This window comes from Cryptotermes secundus, unplaced genomic scaffold (genome assembly GCF_002891405.2).
Source record: "Cryptotermes secundus unplaced genomic scaffold, Csec_1.0 scaffold552, whole genome shotgun sequence".
NCBI lineage: Eukaryota > Metazoa > Arthropoda > Insecta > Blattodea > Kalotermitidae > Cryptotermes > Cryptotermes secundus.
In genome coordinates, this window is record NW_019720571.1 from 43,124 (window position 1) to 60,326 (window position 17,203).

General features: G+C 45.9%; 1 protein-coding gene across 1 annotated transcript in view; it reads left to right on the forward strand.

Moving 5' to 3' along the window:
- LOC111869208 (Down syndrome cell adhesion molecule-like protein Dscam2) overlaps positions 1–17,203 on the forward strand; it is a 56,951-nt gene that overhangs the window by 14,274 nt on the left and 25,474 nt on the right. The window contains exons 3-5 of the mRNA XM_033753375.1: positions 1,250–1,399; positions 9,122–9,239; positions 10,710–11,149. Of these exons, the coding sequence (XP_033609266.1) occupies positions 1,250–1,399; positions 9,122–9,239; positions 10,710–11,149 (708 nt within the window). The remainder of the gene's footprint in view (positions 1–1,249; positions 1,400–9,121; positions 9,240–10,709; positions 11,150–17,203) is intronic.

Genomic DNA, 17,203 nt, shown 5'->3' on the forward strand with positions numbered 1-17,203 from the left:
TGATACTGTGTTCACTGATGCACTGATGTCATATCTCTCGTCACCATAACACTTACTGGAAATGCATACGCACTGTGCTCGTAGCTGAATAAAGTGTTTCTGTATAACGCCATGTAGTTCGTTGAAAGCTAACCGATGTTTCGAAGGTACATGTCGCCTCTATCTTCAGGGTCCAAGAGTAAGCCAAGCAAGAAACCAGTGTAAACTCCAGTGGCCTACAGAGCCATCTGCAACATGTGCCGATCAATAGCCCCATTTTTTGCCTTGCTTAGCTTATTCTTCGACCCTGAAGATGGAGGCGATGTGTTCCTTCGAAATGTCAGTTGACTTTATACGGACTACACGGCTTTATATGCCGGAACCGGTGTGAGAACTTCAGAAACTACAAATTGTTGAGAGGATGAATACAGTTATATAGCCACTTGTTGAGTGACTAGAGACGGGGGCTGGTTGCGTCATCCAGTTTATTGGAACCTTAGAAACCGTAGCTACGAGTAACTACGATAGTTTCACTGATTAACACCTTAACAATTCACTGTACTGCAGCATTCATACAACCTTCTATGTTTTCACTGGACGATTGCCTGGCAACGGCTGCCAATAATCCAGATTCCTCAGCTTCCGTGTTCACGTTCCTACCTGCTTCCGACTGTTTCATAGATCCTTATGCCAGTTACTCCTGGCCATTGACTACTAGCCACGTTTGGCCACTACTGGCTACTGACACTCAATTTCGAGCAAGATCTGCAAGATCTCATTCCTGTGGCAATTATAGTTTTTGTCTGAACTCTTGCAGACCGTTTATGTTATGTTTGCTTTATTCTTCCTGCCTTCTGTTGGTTGTGGTGTCCTGTTTTCTTCGAACAGCAACTCAGTTCTTGGAACAAATAGAGATTTCGAGCCCGACTGTGCTGGCGAAGTCCAGCAGAATTTTTCTGCTGTGCTGATGCCCCCTTTTAGGAACTAGCTGTATCAATTTGGCCCGATTTAATAGGCTTTTTACCTGGAGACGGAGGCGGGATGCAATACCTAAGAAGTTTTTAGTAAAAAGCAGGGCGCTTGATAACGTCCAGGAAATCAGTAATTGTTTATTTTATGCACTTAGGTCAGTCACACTGAGGAAAATGAGATACTTTGTTTTTGCAGCAGTGTGAAGCCCTAAAGCACTACAGAAATATACGCACATTAGTGCCTTCGTAATATGCAATCCTGTCGAAGTATTTAAACGTCCCATGTGTTGTGTGTGCAGAGGGGAAGTACCACATGCTGCCGTCTGGGGAGCTGCTCATCCGACGAGTGGATGATGAGGATAAGTTCCGCAGCTACCAGTGTCGGGCTGTCAACAGGCTGACAGGGACCACCTTGCTGAGTGGTGGCCGAGCAAAGTTCTCCGTGACAGGTAAGCCACTGGGCATGCGCTCTCAGCTCTTGCTACTTGCTCTTCTTCGTCAAGTCGGAAACTTGGGGAACTCGGCAGTGCCTTTAGAACAATCCAAAATAGTACAGTGGCTTGGGGCCGTAACGGAATGAACTATTATATCCTAATTTAACTTCTTCCACATCCAATGTGTTCTCTATTAAAGTCTTATCTTACCGGAAGAACATTTTTAGTTAAATACGACGAAGTCTATAACGAATTATATCCTGTATTATCCGGAGTTCCACAAGGAAGTATCCTTGGGCCCATGCTATACTCCATATATACGGATGACTTGCCAGAAACCGGACAAACAATGCTTGCCACCTATGCCGACGACACAACAATACTAGCGTCTCATGAAGCATCCCGGATACTGCAAACGCACTTAGACCAATTCGAAGAATGGCTACAGCGCTGGAGAATTAAGGCCAAGGAAACTAAATCCGTGGACATCGCCTTCGCTTTGAGACACGGAACCTGGCCTTTGGTACTGTTAAACGGAACACGCATACCACAAGAGGAATCAATCAAATACTTGGGCCTTCACCTGGACAGGCGGTTGACCTGGGACACACATATTCTCGCCAAAAGAAAACAATTGGACATTATATTTAGTCAGATGTATTGTCTGATTGGCAGAAAGTCAGAACTGTCTACCGAAAATAAACTCCTAGTTTACAAGACAATACTGAAGCCTATTTGGACTTACGGCGCACCATTATGGGGAACTGCAAGTACATCCAACATAGAAATGTTGCAGAGATTCCAAAATAAAGTACTTCGCGCCATAGTCAGTGCACCGAGGTACGTCCCAAACAGATTGCTACATGCCGATCTAGGCATAGCCGCAGTACGGGAAGAAACCACAAACATCAGCCGTAAGTATAAAGACAAGATCACAGCACACCCAAATGAACTGGCAACCACATTACGTATTAAACGACGCAGACGAGCCCAGAAGACTGAAAAGGCATAAGCCAACCGACCTAACGACGCGCCTCACATAAATGCAATAGATTCCAAGAGAATGCTCACTGGAGCACTGCTCTTCCCGACACGCTCTTTCTTAGTGTATTTAAGTCTTAGATGAAGTATTTCACAAGATGTACTCATAGTCCTTAATATGGACGGATTGTACAAATAAACGGAGATACACAAAAAATCCTTATTTCAGAAGGAAGTACGTACTGGAACAGTGCTTATTGAGGATGTTGCAAATATTCTTCGGAAAATGTAACTGACTTCTTATACGCAGTGATACTGAAAATCAGTACACTAAAAAGTACTGGAAATAGGAAAACTGAGAAGTCGAAATTGTTTTCTCTCCGTACGCCACTCCTAATTTTCGTTAGGACGCTTATGAGATTGCTTTACTCTGTGTATGTCTTGTGTGTCCCGAGTTTTTTCTTTTTCTGTGTGGTCCGTGTCGTATCAAAGAAAAGTAGGCGATTAATTTTGAATTGTTTCATTTTTGGTCCGTTACACTATCAATCACAAATTGTCAATGAAAAATCCGTCGAGTGTAACAATGTTTTTAGGTCACTTATTTATCTCACTTGCCTTACAGGTTTCGGTTCAAGAAAAACCATCATCAGAGGCACGTATTACAAACACATGAAAACACTGGCGTTGTTTAATGTACGCAGTATGTAAGCTGCGTGGACGCTGTTACAGATGTCGGAGTGTAAAAGCACAACACTTTCTAGTAACGTTGAATGCACGTACAACTCTTGCATTCCATCTGAAAATTGCCCTCAAATTAAGCCGTCAATGTTAAAATATTTAAAAGTTTAAAACATTTAAAGTAAAATGTTAGGCTCCTTCTTGTTAATTCGTCCCGATGATGTGTACTGCAGTACACAACACACAACGCGTAAGAAACATCTGACCATAAGCCTACACAACCTCAAGTTGACATCTCCCATCATCGGGACGAATTAACAAGAAGGAGCTTAACATTTACTTTAAATGTTTTAAACTTTTAAATATTTTAACATTGACGGCTTAATTTGAGGGCAATTTTCAGATGGAATGCAAGAGTTGTACGTGCATTCAACGTTACTAGAAAGTGTTGTGCTTTTACACTCCGACATCTGTAACAGCGTCCACGCAGCTTACATACTGCGTACATTAAACAACGCCAGTGTTTTCATGTGTTTGTAATACGTGCCTCTGATGATGGTTTTTCTTGAACCGAAACCTGTAAGGCAAGTGAGATAAATAAGTGACCTAAAAACATTGTTACACTCGACGGATTTTTCATTGACAATTTGTAGGCGATTAATTCTTCCCCGAACTTCTTCTAATGTAATTTCTTGATCTACACCGAATTCCCCCAGGCGGTCCATTAATTTCAGGGATTCCGTGTAGAGTATTCTATGCATTCTCACCTTCCTACGCATGCTACATGTTTAGCTAATCAATTACTGCAATGCTAAGAGTACGAAGAGTGCAACAATGGTAACGCTGCTGTGAGTGTCCGTTTGTGAGAGAGAGAGCGAACAAAGTGGCTTCAGATACTTTGCAGAGACGAGGTGGGGTTTAGCGTCTGCAGCCACTGTTCATATGGAAGCAGGCTGACTCTTCTTCAGAGCCGATTGATCGGTTGAAAGAGCCGGGGTATCAGTTTCCTCCAGAAAGTTAGGCGTACAGAAAGTAAGTTTCGAAGTCCGGACCGAGTTGCTATCGTCTGGCCTGTGATGTGTCTCTGTAGCGAGCAAAACTTTGTACAAGTTCGTCCTCTTACGATGCTTTGTGTAGGATAGGGGCCTGCATTAGTACAAACAGCATCCGTCTGTACGTGCAGGTTGCTCCATGAAACGGCATTGAGATAACTGACAGTAAATATTGGAATTCGAAGCTTATAAAATGCTGGCTCCTGAGGTGTATCCGCCTCTCATTCCGATGGCTGTCTCATCTGATATTGCCCCTATTTCGCTCGTTTTCTTCGAGCGAACGGTCGTGTACCAATCGGTAAGAATGTTTCTAATTTACTTTCCATATAAGAGGGGTAACGTAGTTGGTTGAGGGGCTATGCTACAAGCCGGAAGGTCGCGGGTTCAAGTCCCGATGAGCTCATTGGATTTTTTTCATTTGACCTAATCCTTCCAGCCGCACTATGGCCCTGGGGTTGACTTAGCCTGTAACAGAAATGGGTACCAGGAATTAATTAAATAATTTTCCTGGGGAGTAAAGCGCGGCCGGCGCGTAAGGCTGACAACCTTACCGCCATCTTTGAGCCGATTGTCTAGATAATGTGGGACCCTCAACGTGTCACAACCCTATGGGCCTTCCTGGCCTGTTACAGGGATAGCTTTACTTTACTTTTTTATAAGAGGGAAATTCAGTAAATAGGTCACAAATGGACATAAAACGCGAAACATGTGATATTCGACCCTGGAAAGTAAACACTTATTTCCCGACATATCCTCCACCAACACCGATGCACTTATAATTTTTATTTCGTGCATCCTGTTGTGGTACTATATACAATTGTTTATTTGAGTCCGTCGCAACACAACAGCATAACGGTACACACCACTTGATAACTGTTACATTATAAAATACACTGAATTATAAACTTATCAAAAAGAAAACGAAAGTTTTGGAATAAAATATGGTTAAAAACTCTTCATGTGATATTGCACATCATGTGAAGTCAGCTGTTGCGATCTTGTCATATTGGCGCGGGCATAGCGGTGTACTGAGGGCTTGTATACCTACGTGCAGAGCAAACTGCTTGGAGGAGAGCTTTCCTTCCCGCCACGTGGGGATAAGACGGGACTGACCAGCCGGCACCAAATCAGAGACAGAGAAAGGAACATAACATATGTCGTTTACATGCAACTTTCAACTTCGCCCTCTGATAGAGCGTGTTTTCATATCGACAAAAATGCAGTCAGTCCGGTTACTCGAATATGCTCATGTGCTATACGGAAGGCCAGGTTGTAATGATTACATGACTGCGGGTGTTCAAGATGCAAGGTCAGTAGCAAACAGGAGCGAAATACTGTCACGTGATTGAGTTATTTTACAGGGGGTTTGGATGGATAATAGGATGTACTGAACTCTTAAACAACTCGTAACCACAAGTAATTACGACTGTCTCACTGAATTGCACATTTCAAAGATCACTGCAACTACAGCACGCGTAATGCCTTCTTAATCCTCAGTAGTCGTTGTTTGGTAACGGCTTCCAACTGCAGACGTTCCCCTTCCTGTGCGTTTCCGAACTGTCCCCGGCCTTAGCTACCAGCTTCTCACTTCTCACACCTGTAACTCTCAAATGACGCAACCGAAGTAACCAAAGTAGCAGTCATGTTATGACAGACGGTCACTCGGCCAGTCTCTCTCGGTATCAAGCGCCCATCTAGGGCCTGCCACACTGCCACACAATGCGGGTTACTTAACTTGGGGCCCTCTCTTAAGTGAGGGTAGGTATGTTGTTTACAATTGCTGCTGGTCCTCGCCAGCGCAGTCATTCTCGGGTCCGAGTCCCGCGGGACCAATGACCATATTTTACTGTCTCAGATTCGAGAGCCCTCCAACAGGGTGGCCCAGTTATACCCCTAGGCACTGGGTTTCCTTTTCGTGACCTCCTACGTCTCGCAGGGCTACGGTGGATGTATTCGAACCCGCCTCCACGCGGAAACCGAAATACTCAAAGCTGAAGCCAAAGTTACTTTACGCCTGACGGTCTGTCGCTAATCATTTCATTTTGGCGCCAAGCCCCTGAGATCACGACCACGGACAATTTTTGCAACTGAAACTCTGCGGTCGTAGTCCCATATCCCTCGGCGCGAACCGCAAAAGAAAAACCCACCGCGGACGGGCGCTGCTTAGCAATGGCTCAGGTATTGTACGTTCACACAGCTATTGTCTAGCAGTGGCTGTTTTTCTGCTTCCCTTATTCTAGCTGTCAGGCAGGAACAAAACGTAGATACGAGGTTGCTGATGTTAAGGGGCAGCTGTGAGGCGATGTGAAGGGACACGTCTGACCCGAGAAACTGCATCGAGTCTTCGAGTGCCGTCGAAAATGGGGAATGCGTTGACTAGGCACGTGACTATTGTCTTCCCAAGAAACCCCCGTTACGTGGAGTTAGTTGTAACTTCTGGGGCACGTTCAGAATATCTCACCGCCCTCTCTTATTAAAGCAAAGAAGCAGAATTAGAGAAGCCGTCATTTTCCTCGTTCCTCTGTGTCTGTAACTTGAGCCCTAGAACAATGAACACAGGTGAAGAGACTGGGAGAATATTTGCAGGAATTTCATTGTGTGTCCCTTCCTCTTAACCATATTAGTTTGTTTTCACGAGGTGAGGACGTGATAATCAGGAAAGGTAATCTCAAATTCTCGCTGGAATAACCGCCACTTTCGTCACCCACACGCAAATGATAATGAAAAGGGATCTGTGGACAGACTGTGCCAGGGATAGCTTTGTAAACAGGCGACAGTACAACAGCCATTACTAGGAAGCAGCTATGTACCCGTGTGGAGGCGAGGTTGAATACCTCCACCGTGACCCTGCGAGTCGTAGGAGGCGACGAAAAGGAAAGTCTCATATCTGAAACAGTAAAATATGGTCACAAGTCCCAAGGGACTCGGATCCGAGAATGACTGCGCTGGCTAGGGCCAGGAGCAATTGTAAACGGCAGACCCGTCCTGTCGTCAGTGAGAGCGCCCCACATCAACGAACCCCCAAATGTCTGACAGTAATAAAAGTCTGGCCCTGCGCCCCAGTTGGGGGCTTGACACCAAGTCGTGCTGGCCGAATTTCCGTCAGTCGTAACATATTTTTTTTTTTATGTTGAGTCATTTGAGAGTTGCAATTGTGAGAGATGAGAAGCTGGTAGCTGAGGTAGGGCACAGTTCGGGTACCCGAGGAAGGGGAATGTCAGCCGTTCGAATCCGCTACCAAGCAACGGCTAGTGCTATAGTTACAGTGACCTTTGAAGTGTGTAACTCGGCGAGACTGTCGTAGTTTTTGTAGTTACGAGTTATTTAATATTTCAGTGAATTAGGCTGGAAATCCAAACCACTTCTGTCGTCACTGATCACGTGACAGTATTTCAGTTACGGAAACTTCGTCGCATTTTGGTTAAGTTCTACATCTGGGATTCTTGGTGTAAGTGCGCAGTAGACGGATTAGACCTGGTAATCTGTGTGAGGCCCCTAAGTAAATATCGTGTTTATCTCGATAAAGGTAGGAGACTGTCAGATCGAAAGTGACGAGATGAGGTGCAGTGCGCTTCATTGGAATACAGATAACTGCAATTATAATAACGGCAATATTAATACATCCGTTAACAAAACAGTTGCTCCGCATTCAGTACGCATGCGCGTCCGCTTGCACAAACCCGTACTTCAGCTGTCTCTGTGCCCTAGAGACGCTGCAGTCGCGATGTGGGGTATCGGTTACAGATATTATCTTACACACGTAAGCCGCACAGTTTTGTGTCCGCATATTTTCTACATTAATGCCTTTGCGCGCATGCCCAGCATGCCTCCATAACTTAGCGGAATATCATTCGGGCGTGAGCTTGGTGAGTGAATCACAGTGGCCGGCCCCACTGTCTGAGGCAGGAACTGTCTTCGCCTCCTCGAACGCTGGGATCGTGGGTTCGAATCCCACTCCAGGCATGGATGCGTGTATGGATTTATTCTGTGCTTGTGCTGTTCTGCAGCGCCTTTGCGACGGGCGGCCCCCCCCCCGGTCCAAGCATTCTTACCCATTGTATATAAAGTAAAGTTGTCCCTGTGCTTAATTAATTAAACACTATGCCATGAACGCGTACGGGAGAGTGGATTTATAGACCCACACTTTTTCGATTGGGCACTAGCTCGAGGCGAGTGGTTAGCTTCAAGCCCCAGCCGCTTTACCCCCAAAATGATAATTTTGAAGGAAAGTGAAGGGACCGTGTGCTTTTTGCCAATATGTCAGCGCCTACGTGAGTTGTGATATTCTGGGGCCAGCAGTGTTCGCTGTGCGGGACTTTCCCTAGCAGTGTGACGGTTACTTTAGATGTGAGCGCCGAAGGAACCTGCAGTGAAGGCATATCTCATATTTGTGGCCGTTTGTATTCAGGGGTTCCACGGCCACACTACCGAACGTCCATTTCTGTTAAGATTTACAATTGGCCGGATCATTGTGACAGACCTGGCCCTTAGATGGGCTGAACTTCACATCTGGCATTTATGTGCAGGTTGAGGTGTGGTCTTGAAGCTGTTAAAAATGATTTTAGTAGCGAAATAATTTCCAACCAACTGAACACACTCGTGAAAACAAAACACACGTTCCCCTCACTCTGGGTTTCCGAACTACAAGCTTCTCACATCAGCAGCTCAAAACAACAGCCCCAGCGGTTATCTAACCAACTCAGACCGTCACCAGCCAACTGACCCCACTCTACTGACTAATTCCTGACCGTTCTCCTTGTAACTTATCGGCACGGACCGCACAGAAAACTGCGCTTGGTGCTTAGCGGTGGCATGACATAGTCCATTGTTGCGTACGCGGCCATCGGCACGGACAGTACAGAAAGCACCATCCCTCTGTTGCTGTTTATGAACCATTACTCAGCAACGCTGTTGTATAGTAGCTAATTTTGTGGTCGTTGTGTAACTGGCCACTGACTGTTTGCCCATCACGTAAATAAGTGAAGAACTGAACTGAGTGATTGTTACTGTTTGATTTCTGGAACAGATCCCCCCGTCGCGTCTGCCCCGCGGCCGTTGGAGAAGCAAGCCTCCATGCAGGTTCGCAAGGACCAGACAGCCGTGCTGCCGTGTTACGTCGAGGGGAACCCCCCACCTGCAATCAGGTCAGTGTTGCATCGTGTGTGACTTAAACAGACAGAATGGTTGCACTCCGTTGTGTTATGTACAGTAAATCCACGCCATTGGGAGGCGGAGATGATCCTGGTTAACCAATAAATCAGGATTAATGAAGCAAAAATAGTACTAAAGGACAAAAAGAATCAACTCGGAGGGAGGACGAAACGTTTGGTTTGAGAACGCAGCGCCGTTAGAAACGTCCGACATTTTATCGTCCGTCTGTCACACGCGTTGACCTCTGTTTGTCGTATTACTCTTGTCCCTTTAATACCCAAACACGGACGGCAAAATAAATAACCTCCGACCGACCGCAGAACCGAGTTCTTCGCACTATCGGAAAACTTGACACGTGCACACCAGTCCGCGAATTGTACGTGGCATTCAAAATTCCTTACGTTTATAACTACATAACTAAATTATGCAGGACAGAGGCAGACGTAATCATAAACTACGCAAATCCAAATGTTCCTGCAAGTGGACAAGGAGAGGCGAGGCACAGGAAGTATAAGAGCCTTAAACTTGGCGGCGGTCAGGCCCACGACCGTTCAGCTGACTAACTGCAGTTCCAGAGTAGTTCCGTAACCTGATGCACAGGTTGACAGGAAACCTCTGTATATTTTTCTTCCTCTTCGCTCCCACTTTGGAGCGCAGGACTGATTTCTCAGTTTCATTGACAATTTTTACAGACGGTAGGACTCCTTGGACGGGTGATGAGCTTGTCACAAGTCCGCTACCTACACACAGGCCAACACAAACACAGAATAAACGCATAATACACCAAACATCCATGCCTTGTGTGGGACTGGAACCCAAGATCCCGGCCTTTGAGCGAACGAAGACAGTACATGACTTAGACCGCTCGGCTACCCTGGCCGGCAGACTTCTGTATACCTTATATAAATGTTACTTAGTGACACAGAGTCCATAGTGACCTGGACGCCGTGACAGCGCGGATATATTCGTGCTGATACTGCGGTGCAACAAACGTAGCGCCTACATAGAGAGGCCGGCCCCTGTACAGTGCAGTGCAGTGACACAGAGCCCACAGTGACCTGGACGCCGTGACAGCGCGGATATACTGGTGCCGAAACTGCGGTGCAACAAACGCAGCGCCTACATAGAGAGACCGACCCCTGTACAGTGCAGTGCAGTGCAGTGACACAGAGCCCACAGTGACCTGGACGCCGTGACAGCGCGGATATACTCGTGCTGAAACTGCGGCTCAACAAACGTAGCGCCTACATAGAAATACCGACCTCTCCCCTAGTCAAATATGAGACCCCATTTCGGAACACGTACCCCTCTCTTCTGTCCAAGAGGAGGCCCCATTTCGAAACAGGTACCCCATCCCTAGTCGAAAAGGAGGCCCCATTTCTAAACACGTACATGTAGGAGAGAGAACAAAAGTCATGGCCATGCAACTCGAGGATTCTGAAGCCAGTCACTCTGTATTGCAGGTGGTTTCGCCAAGACCATCACCAGCTGCGCGCCCTTGCAGAAGCAGACGACCGCATATACAGAGCAGGGGAATGCCTGATTATCCAGCACGTTGTGGAGAGTGACGCTGGGCGGTGGGTATGTGTGGCCAACAACACCGCAGGGGTGGAACGCATGGACGTCGTCCTACACGTCACGTCGCCTCTAAACGTTGTCATACAACCGTCGGGGCAGCTCACCGTGGATGTAGGAGGCAAAGCAACACTCACTTGCCACGTCAGTGGGTCCTCCCCTCACCTTCCTGCCACGCGAACCTGGCTGAAGGATGGACACGTCGTTGGTCCTGGAGGGGAGGCTCTCGTCCTCGAGAAGGTGCAGAGGGAGGACGCTGGCATGTACCAGTGTCTGGTACGCAGTGAGGACGACAGCGCGCAGAGCTCTGTGCAGCTGCGATTGGGAGGTGAGTCACCGCACTGCTGAAATCGCATTAAACTATCCCTGTAGCGGACCGTGGAGGCTCATAGGTTTCTGAGGCGTCGAGGTTATCAGCCATATGCGCCGGCCTCCCTTTACCTCCAGAAAGATTCCTGGTACTCATTTCTGTTAGAGGCTGAGTTGACTCCAGGGCCATAGTGCTGCTGGAAGGATTAGTTCAATTGATGAAACCAATTACCTGATCGGGAATCGAACTCGCAACCCGAGGGCTTGTAGCTAATGCCTCCACAAATTACGCTACCTCCAAAATTTTAAAATTCAAAATTGAAATTTTCCAGGTTTTATGTCTGTATTTGTCACAGTTCACACACCAAGTATACACGGCACTGCGTACGCGAATACACGTAGAAACAAAATGTATACCAGTTACCAACCCCCCCCCAAAAAAAAAGAAGAAGTAAATTTTCTTTCAAATTTAAGATTAAATAAAATTAAGGGCCGAGTTGCAGCAGTTTCGCCGAAACAGATTTAACGCGTCTGACGTGACAAAGATATACAACCTGGAAGAGTTATGAGCTCTGAAAACTGAAATTTTGAATGTAAAACTTTCAGAGTGAGTTGCAAGGGAGACGGAAGTGTGTGTGTACACAGTGCAACAGGGTCTAGTCTCTCGTAGCTTGCGCCTTCTTGGTGCTGCAGTGCTTCTCCGTGAACACTTCGCCTCCTCTGGGGCACTGTGCTACAAGCCGGAAGGTCGCAGATTAGATTCCCCATGAAGTGGACTTTTTCTATTTATCTAATCCTTCCAGCCGCACTATGGCCCTGGAGTCGGCTCAGTTTCTAACAGAAATGAGTACCAAAAAAGTCCCGGGGGTAAAGGGCAGCCGGCGCGTAAGGCTGACAAACTCACAGCCATCTGTGAACAGACTGTCTAGAAAATGTGGAGCCTCAACATCTCACAACCTTCTGGGCCCCCACGGCCTGTTACAGGAATAGTTTTATTATTATTATTATTGTTGTTATCACGATATCACATTCTTCTGCCACTACTCTCACACCTTATCTTCGATCTGAGTGCACCAAGGTTCGTTTTCGGTCCACATTTTCATCTGGCCTTTGAGTGTTTGCCTGCCCACCTCTTGGGCCATCTAGCACATCTCGCCCTTCCTTGAGCCGCCTGTGCCACTCAAAAACACTCGATTTTTTCATAGCGTATTCACCGTAAGCCACTGCTAATAGGGCTAACGTTTCACCATCACTTCTACTAATCTTCACACAAAACTTAATGTTTATCCGCTGTTCAAGATTATTGTCAATCATTTTCTCGCCAACATTATACCGCGGCTTGGGAACGAACTACTCATTTGTCTGACTCAACACCCCAGCGACACGCTGCGGCCATTCCGGGAATTTACTTGTCGCACACTGTGTATATATAAAAGAATGATAATAAATATTAGATCTCAAGAACGTTATAAGAAACTGTAAAAAGTAAAGCTACCCCTGTACTAGGCCGTGAAGGCCCATAGGGTTGTGAGACGTTGAGGGTCCCACATTACCTTGACAATCGGCTCAAAGATGGCGGTGAGGTTGTCAGCCTTACGCGCCGGCCGCGCTTTACTCCCCAGAAAAATTATTTAATTAACAAGCCGGAAGGTCGCGGGTTCAAGTCCGATGAGGTCATTGGATTTTTTTCAGTTGACCTAATCATTCCAGCCGCACTAGGCCCTGGGGTCGACTCAGCCTCTAACAGAAATGAGTACCAGGAATAAGAAGCTGTAGTGTAATCAAATATCTCAGGGACTACAATAGCCAACGGAACCTCAGCTCGCCCAGTGTTCGAACCAGACAGCCCCCGGATATTAAATCCGCTCGGAGAAAGTCCGCTTTTGTTGTCCTTCACTTCCGACAGACCCTTCATTTAACGGAGATGTGAACAGAGTGCGCCACTGCAAGGTCTTGAAATGCAGCAGTTCAGATCCGCGAGATACCAACATGGAGGCCTCTCCCATCGTTTCGAACAGAAAGTTATGCTGTTTGAAATCAGTAATGTTCATACGAAACTATGTGCTGCACACTTTGGTGACTTATTGAAAGTCCCCGGCCTTCCTTGAGACCAAAGCACAACTTCGTCGTATCCTGCATGAAGAGCTCGTCTAGAAATTTCAATCTCCAGACCATATAAAACTTTCTGCTGGAGTCTTAAGAAAATGCGCAATAAATAATTCAACAAGGTACGTAATATGCTTACGTCTGCAGTCCCTTCCACTTTCTCAGAAACCGTGCTTTGTATTCTACAACACTCTTCTGTTCAATCTCTTCCTTATGCCGGCGACAGAATTGATTACTTTCAACCTAGATCGAGTATCGCTAGTGAGTCTGCATGAAAGGCAGCTAAAAGTAAGAACTGTGAACGCAGAGAAACAGCCGCTGCTAGGCAAGAATAGAGGAGGTGTCACGTTATGTGAAGTGCACAGCCGTTCCTGTGAAAAAGTTGAGTAAACGCGTTTCCGTTTAAACAAATATACACAACAATAGAAGAGCTGTATTTTCTGTGCGGTCCGTGCCTAAAGTTTATAAAAAGTAAAAGCAAAGTCACTTGAAGCATACCCGTGTGGAGGCGGGGTCGAATACCTCCACCGTAACCCTGCTAGTCAAAAGAGGCGATGAAAATGGAAGTCTCGAATCTAAGAGTGTAAAATATAGTCGCGAGTCCCACGGGACTCAGATCCGAGAAAGACTGCGCTGGCAAGGGCCAGCAGCATGTACAAAAGACAGACCTGTCCTCGCATTAGAGAGAGCGCCGCACCTCAACAAACCCACAAATTTCTGACAGTAATAAAAATGTAGTCGTAAGCCCCAGACGGGTGCTTTGTTCCAAGACAGGTGGCCTAATGGCCGTCGGTCGTAACGTGTGACTCAGACTCAGACTTTTAAAGGCAATTGAAATTCGAGACGTCAGTCTGCAGTTCAGTTGAGGCTTCAGTCAGCATGCACAGAGAAAATTTAGCATGTGATTTGAAGAATTTATGTGTGCTGTAGTACAGTGGCAAACTCATCGCTACCTATGAGGCGATTGTACAGAAATTGCGGGAGCCTCGACGACTCACAACCTTACCGGCGTCCGCGGCCTGTTAAAGGGACATCATTAAGTTTCAGTAATGTACTCGTAGGTAATAGAAAAAAAAATCTTATTTTAAATCTGATCTAAGCTGGGGTAGTATTGGAATATTTATTTTAAATATATAATTTGGCCAGCTGTTATGAGCATTTGCAGGAGCAAGTCCAGTACAGACGTGCGCCAGAAAGTTAGTTCCAACACAATTATGCAACACCCTAATCGTGCAAGATTCTAAAGGCTTGTGACGCTTGGATTTTCGCACTTAGTCCATCGTCTGGTATTCTAGTAACTAGAAAACGCAGAGTTTCGGAACTGGATGCGTTTCCGTCCTCAGGTGAGGTGTGGGGGAGACACCTACTCAGCTGGGTCCCTTAGAAAGAGCAAACCTCAATCACTGGGCCTGGACCTGGGCCTGAGGGCGGAAAGAGATCCACTTTCCGAAACGTTTGTGTTTTCTAGTCTCTAGAATACGGAGGATGGATGGATCCCCAAAACCCAGCAACTCTGAGCCTAATCATATTAATTTAGAATTTAGAAAATACCTTTTTGTTACCTTTGTTTTTATAGAAACACGTTTCAAAGGGGTCGACGAGAGAAACCGGAATTGCTCTGTTCGTTACTCGAAAGTTCCCTTAACCTAAAATATGCACAGCAATTTGCACACGTCTCTGGTTGGGCCACTGGAGTTTCTAAACAAATGCTGGATGGGTTGGAAACGAGCACATGAGCTGCTGTGCCCGCCTTCGCTCTCAGCTCTAGAGGGAGACAACACTGAAACTGTTCTTAGAAGAGTCTTCAAGGTTTCAGTTACAGCCTGAACATTTCCAGCAAAGTCCCTTAATCCCCTAATTGCCTGCATTGAAACGTCCACAGTTTTCCCTACTCTCTCTTTCCCCGTGACGTACATCAAAAGCTTCTTATGATCTCCACATAGCCCCGTATGTCTCGAAATTACTTGAAACTGCAACCCCAGTTCACAGCAAACATTTTCTAAAGCACGAGCAATTTTAGGGGACTGCATACAGCTTGTCCAAAATGTTTAAAATCTGCTCACTTATGTTATATTTTAGCGTCCTGTTGCACTGATTTAAGTCCATTTAAGTTTGACAATGTATATGATAGATACATATTTTAGTTATTTTAATATGAGAACAAGGCATGCAATGAACTAGTTTGGCGTGGATAAGTAAGCACCTGAAGATGGCATTATTATGCCGAAACATGTAGTGCGAGGGAGAGAAGGAGATAAATGAGTGTATGCACTGCAAGACGGTTTAAATAAATCATGGATCTGCTCACTTACTTGGGCAATCCTAGACTGTGATTAAAACGGTGACATTTTAAAAGTTTCGGACAAATTTATCACTGTCGAATTATCTCACAATATGTTTATTTATCTATACACTGGCACCATGAGTGGCAATTCAATTTATTTCTAGATAATCCGTGCAATCCTTCCGTTCTTACAATCTGTAAGGACTAGGTCCCGACACTTGCTGTAACTTGAGATTCGTAACCATGCGTTCTGGTTTCTGCCCCAATAAATATTGCAGGAGTCATTTCTTGCTTACGTTAATTAACATGTTTCACCCTCAGCTTCGAGTTTATGTTGTCACGTGATAGAGTGACTGTAAACGGGATTTGGACTGGATATCGGATTTGTTGGACTCTTGTACACGAAAATAGTGACTAGTCTTTAAAATCACTGTCACACAGAAAATGGTGTTCTCATTCACGTTGTTTGGTAGCGGCTTCCAACAGAGACTATCCTCTGCTCCCGGTATTACGTTCTCGCATGCTGAAGGCCATCTCACACCAATTTCCTGTCCTCCTAACTGCCATATCAAGACTGTCTATTAAATCAAAGTCAAAGTCACATTGCGACTGACGGTCAGTCAGTCTTGGTATCGAATCTCATCTGGGGCTAATGACCAGATATTTATTACTCTTTGACAGTTACAGTCTTGTTATTTGGGGGCGCCCTCTCTGACGAGAGGACGGGTCTGTCTTTTGTCAGAGACATTTTCTACAGTAGTAAGTAATTTGTCATAACGTAAATGGTGTTTACATTTACATGTTAAATATTGTAAAAATATATATACAATATATACAGGCCATCTGTCAGTCCAGAATCAATACAGCAGATTTTGCCCCGTTTTTAGTAGCTTTCGTTACAACGGCAGTCTAGTCACTTGAACGATGGAAGCCGGTCCTTTTTATATGGCCTCGGAACGGACCGCACAGAAAACGCCGCTGTCACCATTTACTCCACTGTTGAGTGTTACACAGCCGTTACCTAGCAATTGCTGTTTCTCTGGTTCCACGGTTCTTCCTTTGAGCAAATATGCCACAACATACGTAGCATAGAGTTCGTGAAGCTAACCACATCCGCATTGCATTCTTTGTGTGTTGCGGGGTATCGCGACTGGAGGGGCCGGCCAATTTTCATTTGTCTGCTGCATGATTACACAGCGTTCAGCTCTTCATTGCAGTGTATTGTGCGGCGCGGAATAAAGGTTTGGCCACACAGAGCGCTACGCTATGTTCGCCACGTACGCTACGTACGCTGTGTACAGTCTGCGACACAGCTAACATAGGGAACAGAGTACATAGCGTACGGAAGTCTGTGTGACCAGTCACATTGGCAATAAAGGGAGATATTTTTCTGTTCGTATAGCGAACATAGCGTATGTAGCGTGCGTCGCGTACGTAGCGCTCTGGGTGGCATAATGATCATCTCAGGATATTCCTCGGAACCTTTTTCTTGTGTTTCCCCGACGTACGATCGTATTTTATGTTAGTCTGTGCCTTTGTGCTCGAAACACGATGTGTCGGCGAATGCAATGTAAAGCAGTGTATAATTTGAAGAAAGCTGTCTTCTGGGATGTGGCGCCGTGTACAAATTGTGTTAACCGACGTTTCGGAGGAACGTATTGCCTCCATCTTCAGGGTAGAAAA